At 41.2% G+C, this 17986-nt stretch overlaps 2 protein-coding genes across 6 annotated transcripts in view; one reads left to right on the plus strand and one right to left on the minus strand.

Moving 5' to 3' along the window:
- Positions 1-3098, minus strand: part of LOC110509572 (transportin-1) — a 76580-nt gene extending 73482 nt beyond the window's left edge. For 4 of the 5 annotated variants that reach the window (XR_016493391.1, XR_016493393.1, XM_021590529.3 and 1 more), the window contains exons 1-3: positions 2798-3098; positions 2575-2688; positions 1372-1447 (exon numbers count right to left, since the gene is read on the minus strand). Coding sequence is in view for 2 of the 5 variants with exons in the window: in XM_021590529.3 (XP_021446204.2) it covers positions 1372-1447; positions 2575-2679 (181 nt within the window). In the remaining 3 variants the exon portion in view is untranslated. Of the gene's footprint in view, positions 1-1371; positions 1448-2574 lie in introns of all 5 variants that reach the window. The other variant, XR_016493392.1, reaches the window with a different exon arrangement.
- Positions 3099-8310: 5212 nt separating this feature from the next.
- LOC110509571 (MOB kinase activator 1B) lies at positions 8311-16836 on the plus strand. The gene is made up of 6 exons (XM_021590528.3): positions 8311-8668; positions 9506-9672; positions 10420-10513; positions 10613-10746; positions 10885-11048; positions 12096-16836. Exons 1-6 carry the CDS (start codon positions 8655-8657, stop codon positions 12171-12173), a joined length of 651 nt encoding a protein of 216 aa, XP_021446203.1. The 5' UTR covers positions 8311-8654; the 3' UTR covers positions 12174-16836.
- The last annotated feature ends 1150 nt before the right edge of the window (positions 16837-17986 follow it).

The raw sequence follows: 17986 nt of genomic DNA on the forward strand, positions 1-17986 counted from the left end.
ATGCCCTTGCTGATGGAAGGAGGTTTTCACTCAAAATCTCACGATACATGGCCCCATTCATTCTTTCCCTTACACGGATCAGTCGTCCTGGTCCCTTTGCAGAAAAACAGCCCCAAAGCATGATGTTTCCACCCCCATGCTTCACAGTAGGTATGGTGTCCTCCAAACACGACGAGTTGAGTTTTTACCAAAAAGTTATATTTTGCTTTCATCTGACCATATGACATTCTCCCAATCTTCTTCTGGATCATCCAAATGCTCTCTAGCAAACTTCAGACAGGGCTGGACATGTACTGGCTTAAGCAGGGGGACACGTCTGGCACTGCAGGATTTGAGTCCCTGGCGGCGTAGTGCGTTACTGATGGTAGGCTTTGTTACTTTGGTCCCAGCTCTCTGCAGGTCATTCACTAGGTCGGGGGGATTTTTGCTCACCGTTCTTGTGATCATTTTGACCCCACGGGGTGAGATCTTGCATGGAGCCCCAGATCGAGGGAGATTATCAGTGGTCTTGTATGTCTTCCATTTCCTAATAATTGCTCCCACAGTTGATTTCTTCAAACCAAGCTGCTTACCTATTGCAGATTCAGTCTTCCCAGCCTGGTGCATGTCTACAATTCTGTTTCTGGTGTCCTTTGACAGCTCTTTGGTCTTGGCCATAGTGGAGTTTGGAGTGTGACTGTTTGAGGTTGTGGACAGGTGTCTTTTATACTGATAACAAGTTCAAACAGGTGCCATTAATACAGGTAACGAGTGGAGGACAGAGGAGCCTCTTAAAGAAGAAGTTACAGGTCTGTGAGAGCCAGAAATCTTGCTTGTTTGTAGGTTACCCAATACTTATTTTCCACCATAATTTGCAAATAAATTCATTAAAAATCCTACAATGTGATTTTCTGGATTTTTCTTTCTCATTTTGTCTGTCATAGTTGAAGTGTACCTATGATGAGAATTACAGGAGTCTCTCATCTTTTTAAGTGGGAGAACTTGCACAATTGGTGGCTGACTAAATACTTTTTTGCCCCACTGTATATGGTTGAATCATCCGTATACTTGGGCACACGTGCTTTGTTTAATGACAGTGGCAGGTCATAAAGACATCAGACACCAGCCGTGAGGTTCTCTTCCAGGGTTCGCCACTCCTAGAGCAGACTGACATGCAGCCCCCGTCACTAGACAAGGTGGTCAGAACGTCAGCCTGTCTGTAACCTCGTCCACACGTTAATTTGCTAGCAGAGAGAGCTGGTTGGTGGACGAGATAAGCCTGTGTGACTGCCAGCGACCATTCTGTAGCCTACAGTTGTCTTTTGTGCCAATAAGCAGTAAAATAGAACAAATAGGAAATAGAGAATGAGAGTGGAAGGGTAAATATCTTACCTTCTGATTTCAACTTTGTGAGCACAAATATCAAGTAGTTGTTGAAGTCTGGGTAATGGTTGAGCTGTTCCAGTCTCTTTGGAAAATATGGTTAAGGAAAGGACAGAGCCTACATTGGGCACACAGCCATAGAAGTAGACATGCAGTGTGTGCTGTAGACACAAAAACAGGCTGTTTGTAAAGGTTGATATTAAATAGCAATTAATGTTAAATGGTTGAGGGCATCAATGGACACCATGAATAACAAAATCATAAATCAGTCACAGTTATTATAGGATGCGCAACAGGCTGATGCTGTGCAGTCTGAGCATGTATAGTCAAATAGAAGCACTTGGCAATTCAACAAACACCACCAATCAGTAAGAACTCTAATCTGCATTGCATACATGCACAATATTGCATCACATACACTAAGTAGGTAACCTATAAAGGCGTTATAATACAACATAACGTCTTGCCCGTTATTGAATGCACACACCAACGTTCATGATTCGAATGCACCTTGATACTCTAACACCTGTATTGTATGATGACAATGTGACGAGGCTCGTATACATGATCACTGCCACGAGCGAGTGGCTGGCTGAAAAGTCACGTTCCTAAACTCACAGGTTCAACAAGATGTCAAGACAGAAGATTAAACCAAAATGAGAACGTTGGTTTCAGCTCCCTTTCCCCTTTCTGACACCATTGTACGACGGGAGAGAATCGAAAGCATACTGGGGGGCGACAGGGGGATGACTCGTTCTAAACACAGGCTTGCAGTTTCTTTGTTGCATTTAAGCCCAACGGGTCAGGAATCGCTAGTAGCTACCCTGTGCCCGCTAACGTTACATTATTTCAACAACACTAAACGTTACACGGAGATCAAAGGATTTGAGACTATACGAAAACTAAACTATCATTGGGAAAACATGTGTTTAAGACTACTTGATTAACTAATGACTGATAGCTACTGCATGCCACCCAATTTATAATATTCCCATCATAGTGTGTGGCTGATTCAATAGAAAAGTACATTTGTAACATTGTAGCTAGCTACCTACATGCAGTACACTATCCGCTAGTCCGGTACAGAACAGAAGCCTAGCGCGTTCCCTAACCGCGTGTAATGTTTGCCAAGCCAAGCTAACCACACAAACACTTCAAATACACCACCCAGTGAGGTCCAAACTTTCATGTTTAGTCGAGAGCGAAGGATACTTGCTGGACGGATCTTTGAGTGGACGTATCGGGAGACTGGGACTCTTTCAAAAGCTGTAGAATTTGCTGAAGTCCTTGGTCGTCTGGTTTCCACTCGCACTCCATCTTGGTTTGCTGCAATGAGATGAAAGGGAGAATGCAAAACTGTCAACACACGCTGTAAATGAACGTTGTCTTTTTCACGGTTGAAGAGAAGCCATTAGCTAAGCGGTGTGACTTTTACCTTCCCGATATATTGTGGGATTTCTTTATCAAATGCTACTGTCTGTAATTTATTGACATGGGGCTGTCAGTGCAGGAACATTCCGTTTTCGCAACAAGCTAACGTTACTCATGTGGATTCATGGCGCATTTATGATCCAACTGTGCTGTGCAGTCTGCGAGGTCCTATTGCTCCTCCTTTTTTTCACTCTGACCAAGAATGGTTCAATTGGGGCCAAAGCCGCCTGAGGTATGGGTACTGAGGGTGCTGCAGCTCCTGCTGAAAAATCAGATTACATACATTTTTGTACGTGTTTTTTAAATAGAAATACAACAACAGGGGGCGCTGGTGAACAGGAACTCGTGAAGACGTGTTTTCTCTGTGCTGTCCAGGGCAAACAACTTACTACTAATACTTGACCAACACCTTCCGATCTGTGTTAATTTTGTAACATTCAATTAGGAATCAAACCCAATTCACTAATTTGGCCATTTTTCCTGACATTTTCATCTTAAAATGTCAAAACAACGTCCACAAGTCACGAAAGAGCAGGCCTCTACTAAAGGCCGGTGTTACCGGACACTGACACGGATTCTGATCTCCCCGACCTAGCTAAGGTAATGGTGGTTATCATTAAGTCTGAACAGACGGTGCTCGCTAAGGTGGAGTCACTATCTGCACAAATAGCCACTCTCGCCACTGAGGTCGGCACAAAGATCGATTCCGTTAAAGAAGACTTGGCAGAACAAGGCACACATCTGAATAGCTTGGAAGGCGGCGCAAATACTTACTTGTCAGTAAGAGTGTCCACTTACAAAGTGGTGACACTGGAAGAGAAAGTCACCCGGCTATCATCAGATGTCGTCAAACTTACTTCCAAGGTCGAGACCATCGAGAACAGGTAGTGCCGGGGGAACGGTCACATTTTCGGCGTGAGAGAGGGACTCGAGACCATAGGCGGATTGCGGCCTGTCGGATTGAGGCCTGTCATAGCTAAACTGCTACAGGAAATTCTAGGGCTCCATTACGCCCCACCCTTGACCGTGCGTACAGAAGCTTACAGTCCGCACCAAACAATGGGGAGCCGCCCAGACCCATCATAGTCAAATTCGACTACCTTCAGGAGAAGGAGGCTGTCGTCCGTAAAGCATCACGAGTGGCTCCCATCACCCACAACGGCCAGAATATTCACATTTACCCTGACAACACAGAGCAGGCATGAAGATGATGTCTGCCTTCGATGAGGTAAGGGGGCTCCTACATTGCTTTCTGGACATCAAGTTCGGCATTCTCTACCCAGCAGTAGATGATGACGATAAAAGTGGAGTTGGGGTGTCGAAGAAGATTGGTGTCAAGTGCAAACACAGTGAGTCGTGCACCGAGTTCTAGAGATGAAATGGAAGTGAATGAGGGTGAGTTAAATGAGGTGGAAGGTGTGGTGAAGAACTCAGAGCCCAAGCATGGCATCGGTGGATATGATAAAGAAGAATCTGGTCCAGTAGGAGTGACATTTTGGGAGAAAGTGGATTGTTGCATTTTGGTGGATCCATTTGTGGTTTCAGAGTAGTTGGGAAAGGAGTTGGGTGCAGTTGAATCAGTGAAGTTAACCTGTAGTGGACTTGTGATATTTGTTTGTGTTTTGTTCTGATCAGAAGGAGCATGCGCTCCGTGTCATGCAACTTGGGTCAAGATCTGTTTCTTGCTTTGCTCTGAGAAACAGGGCACCATTGAAGAGTGATTTCTGGGGTAGCGTTAAGTGTGAAGGTGGAGCAATTGAAGTTGAATATTCCTGGTGTTTGTGATGCCCGCGGTTTAGTGCGACGAAGACCCGGTGGTGAGTATGGTGAAACAGAGCTGTCAGTCCTTCTGAGTTTTGGGACAAGGCAATGTTCGGATTAATCAGTTATCCTTTTAGAGCTTTTGTGGCTAATCCGTTTCTGGTGCAACATTTATGGTAACGTCACAGCAGTCTGTAGGAGGGAGATTCCAAGATGTGGGAAGTGTGCAGGAAGGTGTGGGATAGAGGATTGTGTCGTTTTTGGTGGATAAAGTTGTGTAGGGGTGCACATGTTGCTGGGGATAGGAAGTGTCTGGTGGGAGAGAGGCAGGTTAAGGTGGCTAGAGTCAGAGTAGTGGAGAAGGTATCATTTGGTGAGGCAGTCAAGAAAGTGGAGGAGGATGGGTCAAGGGTGAAGGATTCTGAGAGGATTCCTGTGAATAGTAGATATGTGCCAGCACAGAGAGATAGGCCAATGAGTGATAAACTCAGCAAAAAAGAAACGTCCTCTCACTGTCAACTGCGTTTTTTTTCAGCAAACTTAACATGTGTAAATATTTGTATGAACATAACAAGATTCAACAACTGAGACATAAACTGAACAAGTTCCATAGACACGTGAATGACAGAAATGGAATAACGTGGCCTTGAACAAAGGGGGGCTCAAAATCAAAAGTAACATTAAAACCCATCACCTTGTTCCACTACTTTAACCCTATTTGATCCTTCCCCAGGCCAATGGCCTGAGAGGACGGGACACTACGACTCAACACACGCTGTAACTCTTCTGAAGTCAAATCTCGTACCCCTAAGTACTTCTCTGCAGCTGCCACCACAACATTTATTTTCTGTGATTTACGTTCCTTTTCTGCGGTACAGTTAATAACCATTGCTGTGAATGTTAAGGAGCCAACCTTACTGAAGTACAGTATATAAACACAGCAAAAAAAGAAACGTCCCTTTTTAAGGGACCCTGTCTTAATGAATTAATGAACATGCACCTGTGGAACGGTCGTTAAGACACTAACAGCTTACAGACGGTAGGCAATTAAGGTCACAGTTATGAAAACTTAGGACACTAAAGAAGCATTTCTACTGACTCTGAAAAACACCAAAAGAAAGATGCCTAGGGTCCCTGCTCATCTGTGTGAACGTGCCTTAGGCATGCTGCAAGGAGGCATGAGGACTGCAGATGTGGTCAGGGCAATAAATTGCAATGTTCGTACTATGAGACGCCTAAGACAGCCCTACAGGGAGACAAGACAGACAGCTGATCCTCCTCGCAGTGGCAGACCACGTGCTACAACACCTTCACAGGATCAGTACATCCGAACATCACACCTGCGGGACAGGTACAGGATGGCAACACCAACTGCCCAAGTTACAGTGCCTTGCGAAAGTATTCGGCCCCCTTGAACTTTGCGACCTTTTGCCACATTTCAGGCTTCAAACATAAAGATATAAAACTGTATTTTTTTGTGAAGAATCAACAACAAGTGGGACACAATCATGAAATGGAACGACATTTATTGGATATTTCAAACTTTTTTAACAAATCAAAAACTGAAAAATTGGGCGTGCAAAATTATTCAGCCCCTTTACTTTCAGTGCAGCAAACTCTCTCCAGAAGTTCAGTGAGGATCTCTGAATGATCCAATGTTGACCTAAATTACTAATGATGATAAATACAATCCACCTGTGTGTAATCAAGTCTCCGTATAAATGCACCTGCACTGTGATAGTCTCAGAGGTCTGTTAAAAGCGCAGAGAGCATCATGAAGAACAAGGAACACACCAGGCAGGTCCGAGATACTGTTATGAAGAAGTTTAAAGCCGGATTTGGATACAAAAAGATTTCCCAAGCTTTAAACATCCCAAGGAGCACTGTGCAAGCGATAATATTGAAATGGAAGGAGTATCAGACCACTGCAAATCTACCAAGACCTGGCCGTTCCTCTAAACTTTCAGCTCATACAAGGAGAAGACTGATCAGAGATGCAGCCAAGAGGCCCATGATCACTTTGGATGAACTGCAGAGATCTACAGCTGAGGTGGGAGACTCTGTCCATAGGACAACAATCAGTCGTATATTGCACAAATCTGGCCTTTATGGAAGAGTGGCAAGAAGAAAGCCATTTCTTAAAGATATCCATAAAAAGTGTCGTTTAAAGTTTGCCACAAGCCACCTGGGAGACACACCAAACATGTGGAAGAAGGTGCTCTGGTCAGATGAAACCAAAATGGAAATTTTTGGCAGCAATGCAAAACGTTATGTTTGGCGTAAAAGCAACACAGCTGAACACACCATCCCCACTGTCAAACATGGTGGTGGCAGCATCATGGTTTGGGCCTGCTTTTCTTCAGCGGGGACAGGGAAGATGGTTAAAATTGATGGGAAGATGGATGGAGCCAAATACAGGACCATTCTGGAAGAAAACCTGATGGAGTCTGCAAAAGACCTGAGACTGGGACGGAGATTTGTCTTCCAACAAGACAATGATCCAAAACATAAAGCAAAATCTACAATGGAATGGTTCAAAAATAAACATATCCAGGTGTTAGAATGGCCAAGTCAAAGTCCAGACCTGAATCCAATCGAGAATCTGTGGAAAGAACTGAAAACTGCTGTTCACAAATGCTCTCCATCCAACCTCACTGAGCTTGAGCTGTTTTGCAAGGAGGAATGGGAAAAAAATTCAGTCTCTCGATGTGCAAAACTGATAGAGACATACCCCAAGCGACTTACAGCTGTAATCGCAGCAAAAGGTGGTGCTACAAAGTATTAATTTAAGGGGGCTGAATAATTTTGCACGCCCAATTTTTCAGTTTTTGATTTGTTAAAAAAGTTTGAAATATCCAATAAATGTCGTTCCACTTCATGATTGTGTCCCACTTGTTGTTGATTCTTCACAAAAAAATACAGTTTTATATCTTTATGTTTGAAGCCTAAAATGTGGCAAAAGGTCGCAAAGTTCAATGGGGCCGAATACTTTCGCAAGGCACTGTGTATATATATATATACTATAGTTTAGTTGGTTGGGGCGGTAATGCAAAATATTCGAGTTGGACAGGTGTAGTGTTTGTTACGCAAGATAGAGGAGAGTCGTGTCTCGTCAGAGATCACATTTATTTGGGGAGATTAATATGACCTTTTCATTGAAGACAGGAGAAACATATTGTTTCAGCTGATAATAAAACATGTCTTGTTCAGTTACTTTTGCCTCAATTTATTTCCAACTTTCTAGCAAGTCACGCTCAGAGCAGCTAGCTAGATAATTTAGCCAAAAACTGTAGCTACTCTCACCTAATAATCATCATCACAATAACTAAAACGGGAGGTAACAGTCACAACGTTTAATTGGCTTATTAGCCAATGTGTATTATTTAACATACTGTTAATTGAGGATAGCTACTGTGATTGGTAAATGGGTTGCAAAAATATGACCAATAGGAGTCCCTATTGAAATATGTAAACGCCTTCATTTTTCAATGGACGGCAATGGACCAAAACTACTCCCGGAGATGTGCTTCAAAAGTAGGATTAATAAAGGCCTATCTGAATTGAATCACTTGTTCTAGTGCTAAATACTGTCGGTGATTCTAACATAAAGTTGAGAGCACCAGTTTTACCAATGAAAAACGATTTAACCATATTTAAATTCACTTTGATTCAACACTGCTCTCTGCTGGTCCGAGTAGAGTACTAAGAAAACGTTAATGTGATTCTATCGCGATATTTCATTTCCAAGTAGGGCTCGTTGAAGAGAGCTGTAAAATAAGTGTGCTGTGCAGTTTGCCAGATCTCACAGTAATGTTACTCAATCAACCAGATAAGCAAACGTTTAGGGCGGTCGAATGTATATTACGGTGGCTAGATGTTGCAGAGCTCGCTGACGCAAAGCTACATTTTAATGGCAGGGCGAAGTTTTGTTTCAGTCCAGGGGCCGCTTTAAGCAGTCTGTGACATCTGGACTAGTTTGACAAGCCACGGCACTGGCACTGTGCTGATACTGACTGGACTGGAATCATTTGTTTTGACTTCATCTCTTTCCACAACGGCCTAGCGAAGGCTCCTATTGTATAACTTTAAAGAAGATAAACATGAGCTTTCTTTTGTGAGTATTCTGCCTCTTATTATTTTGATGTGCTTGTTCAATGTGCCTGCCTTTTCAAGTTAATGTTACCATTTCCACCGTTGTTGGATATGTTAACGTTAGCTAGCTCAGCTAACACACAGTTAACTAGTTTAGATTAACTAGCTAGCTGGCTAACAACATGTCAAGCCAGGCTAGCTAGCTGAGTGTCTGCAGTGAGTGTAACTGGCTAAGCTGTTGGTTGGTTTGGTAATTTAACTAGCGCTAGGTCAATAAAGTCAGCTGAGCGCTGCCTTGTATAAATTGCCAATTTACAATGTCTAGATTAACTAACTTTAGTTAGTCTAGCTAGCCAAGGTTAGCTATTATAAATATTATCTATTGCTAGTTAACTAGGTAGCTACTTACCCAAATGTACTATTTCCCTCTGTTGTGTATTTAAAGCATTAGCAATTTTGTGCCATTAATTTAACTAGCAAGATGCAAGTACATAGGCCTTAGTTATTAGCTGGCCATGTCTATCTAGCTTGCTAAAAAGAGGAGTCGTTTTACAGTCGGAGTGTCTCTTTTCCGTTTACATAACTTTGTCAAACACTGGAATGAAAGCTAGCTAAATTGTTAGCTCATTTGCTAGTTAGCTGACTGTATCAAAGAGAGCACTTTGGCTGTTACTATTTATTAAGAGGGTGTGCGGTCAGCTTTTGTTATTGTTGAAATCAGATTATATACTCTTTCCTGTTCCATAACGATTTATTTCAATCAAATAAATGAGTAGTCTACTGTATCACTCCCTACTTCACTTCTCTTGTTTCCCTTTATGAGAGACACACGATCCAACTCATCTAATTTCTCACACAGTGGCAATCGGTCTTCCAAGACCTTCAAGCCCAAGAAGAACATCCCAGAGGGATCTCACCAGTATGAGCTGTTGAAACATGCAGAGGCTACACTGGGCAGTGGGAATTTACGCATGGCTGTCATGCTGCCTGATGGGGAAGACTTGAACGAGTGGGTGGCTGTCAACAGTAAGGAACAAGTCTGCTTCTCTATTCAATAAACACCACTAACATAGTAGGCCTAAAAAACAACTTTGACTGTTAAACAGACCTCATCGTCCACTCCTGTTGGTGCTTTGTTTGTCTCTGGTCTTCCACCAAGACCAACGACTCGTCCGGCGGGTATCTCACATCCTCTGGCACACACACAAACACATTCTCTCTTACGCACACAAACACACACAAACAGATGACCTCTGTCACTCAGTGGACTGACTAGTTAGGTTTCTGCTGTGAGATTAGCAAATAGAGAACCAGGCTACGCTAACATCATTAAGACAGAGTTCAATCTATGACAAAATCATTTCTGAGTAGTTGTTCCTCATGTTTCAATATAGAATGGGAGGATGGTTTGACAGGTGGAACTTTCAGAACATTGCTCATTTACTGACTTCAGTGTGTATTAGATGGGACGGTATTTGATTTCATGTGTGTTTGAGAGGAATACATGGGAGTCTAGCTATTTGGGGACCCTGAGCAAGATTTAATTTGCAGTAGACTGCGTATAGGGAGAGGTGACTCTGGAGGGGTGGAGGAATGTTAGAATGCCTTTGTGCCCCTTATGTCTGCCTACACACTAATTAGATCTGAGATCACACACTAGCACTTTGATTTTCTTCAATATGAATGTTGTCTGTAGGATATAAAAGTCTCTGAAGCTCAGCTAACATGTCCCTCATGATGCCACATGTCCTTGTTATTTCTTTATTTCCACAGCTGTAGATTTCTTCAACCAGATCAACATGCTCTATGGTACCATAACAGACTTCTGCACTGAAGAGAGCTGTCCTGTCATGTCTGCTGGGCCCAAGTAAGTGTGGGTGTGGTTGTGTAGGTACGTGCATGTGCTTGCTTGCCTTTTTGTCATGTCATAATGATAATTGCCATTCATGAAACTTCTCTTCTGTAGATATGAGTATCATTGGGCAGATGGAACCAACATCAAAAAGCCGATCAAATGCTCAGCTCCCAAGTACATTGATTACCTAATGACCTGGGTGCAGGACCAGCTCGATGACGAGACACTCTTCCCATCTAAGATAGGTATGAGTTCATATCTGTCATGTTTTTCCATAACCATGTCTTTCACATTGCATTTGTAGTAAAGTGACACCATAATTTATCAGAATACCTCGTCTCTGTTTAATCTGTACACTTTGTACCCTTGTCTTTGCCCTCAAGGTGTCCCGTTCAAGCGGAACTTCATGTCGGTGGCTAAGACCATCCTGAAGCGCCTGTTCAGGGTCTACGCCCACATCTACCACCAGCACTTTGACTCTGTGATGCAGCTGCAGGAGGAGGCCCACCTAAACACCTCCTTCAAACACTTCATCTTCTTCGTTCAGGTACTGGACTGGAGCCCACTATCAATGTAGCCTGGTTCCCAAGTCTATTTCAGTACTGAAACTGACCTCTATGAATGTCACAGGAACAAATAGGCCTATAATTTCTTGGTAATTGAAGTGGTGGAAAAAGTACCCAATTGTCATATTTGAGTAAAAGTAAAGATACCTTAATAGAAAATGACTCAAGTGGAAGTCACCCAGTAAAATACTACTGGAGTAAAAGTATAAAAGTATTTGGTTTTAAATATACTTAAGTATCAAAAGTAAATGTAATTGCTATAATTCACGTAAGTATCAAAAGAACAAGTGTAAATAATTTCAAATTCCTTTATATTAAGCAAAGCAGACGCCCACATTTTCAAGTTAATTTTGAATTTTTATGGATAGCCACGGGCACGCTCCAACTCTCAGACATAATTTACAGACGAGGCATGTGTTTAGTGAGTCTACCAGATCAGAGGCATTAGGGATGACCAGGGATCTTCTCTTGATACGTGTGTAAATTAGACCATATTCCTGTCCTGCTAAGCATTCAAAATGTAACGTACTTTCGGATGTCAGGGAAAATGCATGGAGTAAAAAGTACATTCATTTCTTTAGGAATATTAGTGAAGTAAAAGTTATCAAAAATATGAATAGTAAAGTACAGATACCCCAAGAAAATGACTTAAGTAGTACTTTAAAATATTTCTACTTAAGTACTTTACACGACTGGGTAATTGTATAGTGCTGGCAAGGCTACGCTAAAAGATAAAGATGTAAATACCTGGTTCCCAGTCTAGCATATCTGCTTTAGCTAGCTCGTTTGATGTTGACTCAAACAAAGCTGCAACCAGGCTATCCTCAGAGTATGCGACCTAGAACTGGAGGCCATGACCCTTTGAGCAGGACTGAGATATTATCTTTATAACGATGAATTGTGTTTATATAGCGCTTTTCCAGATGCTCAAAGTGCTTTGCAATGGTAAGGGGTAACTCACCTTATCCACCACCAATCTGTAGCAATTGCCTGCTTTAACCCAAGTATTCTCTTTTTGTCTTTTTCAGGAGTTTAACTTGATTGAAAGGAAAGAGCTGGTCCCACTACAGGATTTGATTGAGAAGCTGACCACCAAGGACAGATAAACCCAGGCTGACTGATCATTTTAACTCTGTGATAGTCTACTATTCTTTTTGCACAGATACCCCTTCTGCCCTGCCCTGGCCTATATGTATACAGCATACGCTAACTTTGCGAACATGTTCTCTAGAAAGCCAGGTAAGTAAAGGAAGAGTCTTGCACTGTTATAGGCACTAGGGTAATACTATGGGGGAGTTCTATACTACTGTCTGAGCCGGTATGTGCTCTATAGTTGGATGTACTATGTGGTTTTAATTTGGACGGATCCCTAAAACTGAAATAACTATGTATTGACATCCTCTGTGTGTTGTATATTTACAGTGACAGCCAAAAGTTTGGACACACCTACTCATTCAAGGGTTTTTCTTTATTTTGACTATTTTCTACATTGTATAATAATAGTGCAGACATCAACTATGAAATAACACATGGAATCATGTAGTAACCAAAAGTGTTAAACAAATCAAAATATATTTAATTTGAGATTCTTCAAAATAGTCACCCTTTGCCTTGATGACAGCTTTGCACACTCTTGGCATTCTCTCAACCAACTTCATGAGGTAGTCACCTGGAATGCATTTCAATTCACAGATATGCCTTGTTAAAAGTTAATTGGTGGAATTTCTTTCCTTATTGCGTTTGAGCCAATCAGTTGTGTTGTGACAAGGTAGGGGTGGTATACAGAATATAGCCCTATTTGGTAAAAGACCATGTCGATATTATGGCAAGAACAGCTCAAATAAGCAAAGAGAAACAACAGTCCATCATTACTTTAAGACATGAAGGTCAGTCAATCCGGAAAATTTTGAGAATGTTGAAAGTTTCTTCAAATGCAGTTGCAAAAACCATCAAGTGCTATGATGAAACTGGCTCCATTGAGGACCGCCACATGAAAGGAAGACCCAGAGTAATCTCTGCTGCAGAGGATAAGTTCATTAGTTACCAGCCTCAGAAATTATAGCCCAAATAAATGCTTCAGAGTTTATGTATCAGACACATCTCAACATCAACTATTCAGAGGAGAGTGGTTGAATTGCTGCAAAGACACCACTACTAAAGGACACCAATAAGAGTAGGTGAACAGATTATCTGCGCATGTATGGTTCCCGCTGTGAAGTATTGAGGAGGAGGTGTGATGGTGTGGGGGTGCTTTTCTGTCGACACTGATTTATTTAGAATTCAAGGCACACTTAACCAGCATGGCTACCGCAGCATTCTGCAGCGACGCGCCATCTCATCTTTGTGCGTAGTGGGACGATCATTTATTTTTCAACAGGACAATGACCCAAAACACACTTCCAGGCTGTGTAAGGGCTATTTGACCAAAAAGGAGAATGATGGAGTGCTGCATCAGATGACCTGGCCTCCACCCAATTGAGATGGTTTGGGATGAGTTGAACCGCAGAGTGAAGGAAAAGCAGCCAACAAGTGCTCAGCATATGTGGGAACTCCTTCAAGACTGTTGGAAAATCATTCCTCATGAAGCTGGTTGAGAGAATGCCAAGAGTGTGCAAAGCTGTCATCAAGGCAAAGGGTGGCTACTTTTGAAGAATCTCAAATATAAAATATACTTTGGTTTAACACTTTTTTTTGTTGTTGTGGTTACTACATGATTCCATATGTTTTTTTCATAGTTTTGATGTCTGCTATTCTACAATGTAGAAAATAGTACAAATAAAGAAAAAATGAGTAGGTGTCAACTTTTGACTGGAACTTTATATTAACATTTATCATCTGCTCGTATTGAAGTTCACCACTACAGATTGCACATTTTTAACAGAGGGTATAAAAGTTCAAGGGACTACATAAGTATTTGAGCATATTGGTCACATTGTGATTTGCCTCAAAACATATGGTAATTTTGTAAAAGTCTGTTTTCAATACAATACCTGGTAATCCAGCAAATTGCCAAAGCTTTATTTGATGGGCCACATACAGTATACAAGTAAAATATTGTCTTTGAGATCAAGAGTGCCATATTTATAGCCTGGTTTCTCATGTTCTCCCCATAGAATGTTCTGGCTAATAAGCCATCAAATGAAATATAACACCACATTCAGTGCTATATGCTTCTGTTTCAATAGTGTGATGATTCCCTATGCCTTTTGTAAGGTCTGAGTAATGTATTGCTGTGCTGCAGACTGCTGAGTGATGGAATCCAAAATGAAAATGTTTACTATGCAATAAGTCATGCCACTCTTCAAAATTTCAATGATTACTAGTTTCCATTCACATAGATGGGAACAAATGCTTTTCTTTACGTGTGTTATTCATAGTTAGTGGTGTTACTTTAAAAGGTAGATGTTGGGACTGAGACGTTGCTTTTGGATGACTTCAATATAGATCTACTAGAGTATGCAGTAAGACATGAAAGCAATGGAATGCTTTGTTAAAATGCCATTTTATCTTGACATCTTTTCAGGAAGATTTGATATGGAGATATAACTAACTTCTGTTCAGAAATCCACACTGTAAATACAACAATAAGGCCAGGAATTTGCTGTGATATCATATTTTGGTAGCCGGCATGGACTGGTAGTTGTAGGTCTATTAAAGGATTTAGAATGTTATTAGGTCTCTTTTAGAGGTTGTTACTTCTCCCATTTCCACCATGTCATAGTCCCTTTTTCCTTATATCATTGTGTTTAATATGTTAATTTAGATTTATAGCTTTAGAAAATTACAATTTAATGTGATTGTGTTGATCATAAGGTGGTAAAGCAACAAAGCCATCGGCCATGCTTCTCTGGGAACATTGCAGCAGAATTTGATCCCGTCTATACTCTTCCTTCAGAAAGTATTCATACCCCTTGACTTATTCCATGTTTTGTTGTGTTACAACCTGAATTCAAAAAAATAAATACTAATTCTCACCCATCTACACACAATACCCCATAATGAATATTTTTTTTGCAAATGAAATATCTCATTTACATAAGTATTCACACACCAGAGGCAATACTTTGTAGAAGCACATTTGGTAATAATTACAGCTGTGAGTCTTTCTGGGTAAGTGCTTTCCACTCCTGGATTGTGCAACATTTGTCCATTTTATTATTTTTTAAATTCTTTAAGGTCTGTCAAATTGGTTGTTGATCATTGCTAGACAACCACTTTCAGGTCTTGACATTTTTTTTCATTTAGATTTAATGATGCCACTTAGGAACATTCAATGTCATCTTGGTAAGCAACTCCAGTGTAGATTTGGCTTTGTGTTTTAGGTTATTGTCCTGCTGAAAGGTGAATTATTTTTGTATTTAACTAGGCAAGTTAAGAACACCATTCATATTTACATTGATGGCCTACCCAAACCCTAACTTTGCTGGGCCAATTGTGTGCCGCCCTATGGGACTCCCAATCACGGCCGGTTGTGATACAGCCTGGAATTGAACCAGGGTCTGTAGTGATGCCTCTAGCACTGAGATGCAGTGCGTTAGACTGCTGCGCCACTCGGGAGCCCTCTCCCAGTGTCTGGTCAAAAGCAGACTGAACCAGGTTTGCCTCTAGGGTTTTGTCTGCGCTTAGCTCCATTCTGTTTGTTTTTTTATCCTGAAAAACTCCCCAGTCCTTAATGATTACAAGTATACCCATAGCATGATGCAGCCACCACTATGCTTGAAAATATGGAGAGTGGTACTCAGTAATGTAATGTGTTGTATTGGATTTGCCCCAAACAGAACACTTTGTGTTCAGGACAAAAAGTTTAATTGCTTTGCCACATTTTTTGCAGTATTACTTTAGTGCCTCGTAAACAGGATGAATATTTGTCTTTACAGGCTTCCTTTTCTCTCGGTCAGTTAGGTTCGTATTGTGGAGTAACTACAATGTTGTTATTCCATCCTCAGTTTTTTCCCCCCTATCTCAGCCATTAAACTCTCTGTTTTAAAGTCACCATTGGCCTTGTGGTGAAATCCCTGAGTGGTTTCCTACCTCTCTTGCAGCTGAGTTAGAAAGAATGCCTGTATTTTGTAGTGACTGGGTGTATTGATACACCATCCAAAGTGTAATTAATAACTTCACCATGCTCAAAGGGCTATTCAATGTTTTTATTTTGTATAGTTTTTTTTTTTACAGCCATCTACCAATAGGTGCCCTTCTTTGCGGTGCATTGGAAAACCTCCCTGGTCTTTGTGGTTGAATCTGTCTTTGCAATTCACTGCTTGACTGAGGGACCTTACAGGTAATTGTATGCATGTGGTACAGAGAAGAGGTAGTCATTCAAAAATCATGTTAAACACTTATTGCACACAGTGAGTCCATGCAACTTATGTGATTTGTTAGGCACATTTTTACTCCTGAACGTATTTAGGCTTGTCATAACAAAGGTTTTGAATACTTATTGACTCAAGACAATAAGTATTCAACTTTTCATTTGTAAAATTTTCAAAAAACATTTTTCCACTTTGACATTATGGGGCATTGTGTGTAGGCCAGTGAAACAAAATCTAAATTTAATCATTTTAAAATTCAGACTGTAACACAACAAAATGTGGGAAAAGTCAAGGGGTGTAAATACTTTCTGATGGCACTGTATATTCCCTTTACTGTAATATATATAATCTTTTGATAAATGAGTTGTAAATAATGAATTTGATTAGGCTGTTGAAAGTTACTGAACTGTAATATACTGAATGCTGTTTATAAGGCAAATAAAGGTGTTTGACCAGATTGCCTAGTATGTCTCACTTTTGTGGAAAATAAAGTAGACTTCTAGCATGATGTATTTTGTGATCAGATCATGTGTTGAAAATATGCTGTATAGGGACATTGTAACCAGTATATACACACAAACTGGAAAAAGCTAGGCGGATCTACAGTATCTCCTGCACTCACACCCGAGATGGGTGAGGCTCTACAGACAGGCCTCGTGCCCAAATGGTTGACGTATGTCGCGCAGCTGAGAGTCTTGTGTGGGGACAAATGGATTTGTTTCAGTCAGTCCTCCTGATAAGCCCTTTCCGCCCTTTGCAGTTTAACCTGTCCCCAGACTTGAATCGCTATAGAGCGTGGTAACAGTGTGGGACTGTTTAGAATTTTAGGGTGTGGATTTACTGAGTGACATGCTAATCAATTTTAATTCTGCGCTAATCACACAACTATGAGGTGTGGCTCTAAATTGAGGCAGCAGAGGGTCATCACTAGTTAACACATCCAAAATCATAAACCCTGCCTATTTCTGTTTTAAACCGAACACTACCCACACTGCTAACCTTATGCCTAACCTTAAATTAAGACACAATAATGTGTGGCTAAAATGGCAAAAATAACATTAACCATATTATTTTGGGGAAGACCAATTGATTCCGCGTTCTGACATATATGTGAAAATGGGTGGGCTGGCATTTCGGTCAAATACCAAATGGGCTGGTCTGTTTTTTTGCCTATTGGACCTGTCAAGTTTTGGGGTGAAATTATTATCTGGCTAAAGGACTGGGGTGGGGGCCTTGAAACACTTCCTCTGCTTGCACCAAAGACCGTACAGCATGGAGATAGGCTGAAACTGCTTCTCCAATAAAAATCGCTGATAACACTTGTAGGCTATGTCATGGCGACCTTGGCAAGCAATGCTCATGCGTAGAAACACGTCGACGGGGCTAATGGTCTCTCGCGCCGAACTGCGCATGTGCAGGCCGTCACCTCAAAGGCACTCTTTCGATATAAAGTTGTTTTTGACGAAATTTACGAAGTGTGTCAGTTTTTCACTTTCATGAGGTTAGAGTAATAACATGTTCAACTACTTAAGACATTGTCTCGAATATTGGTTGTGCCTTTTAGATTTTGAGAAAATTAACAACTAGGTAAGAATTTTTCACTTCTC

This window comes from Oncorhynchus mykiss, chromosome 29 (assembly GCF_057628025.1).
Source record: "Oncorhynchus mykiss isolate SJ-2025 chromosome 29, ASM5762802v1, whole genome shotgun sequence".
NCBI lineage: Eukaryota > Metazoa > Chordata > Actinopteri > Salmoniformes > Salmonidae > Oncorhynchus > Oncorhynchus mykiss.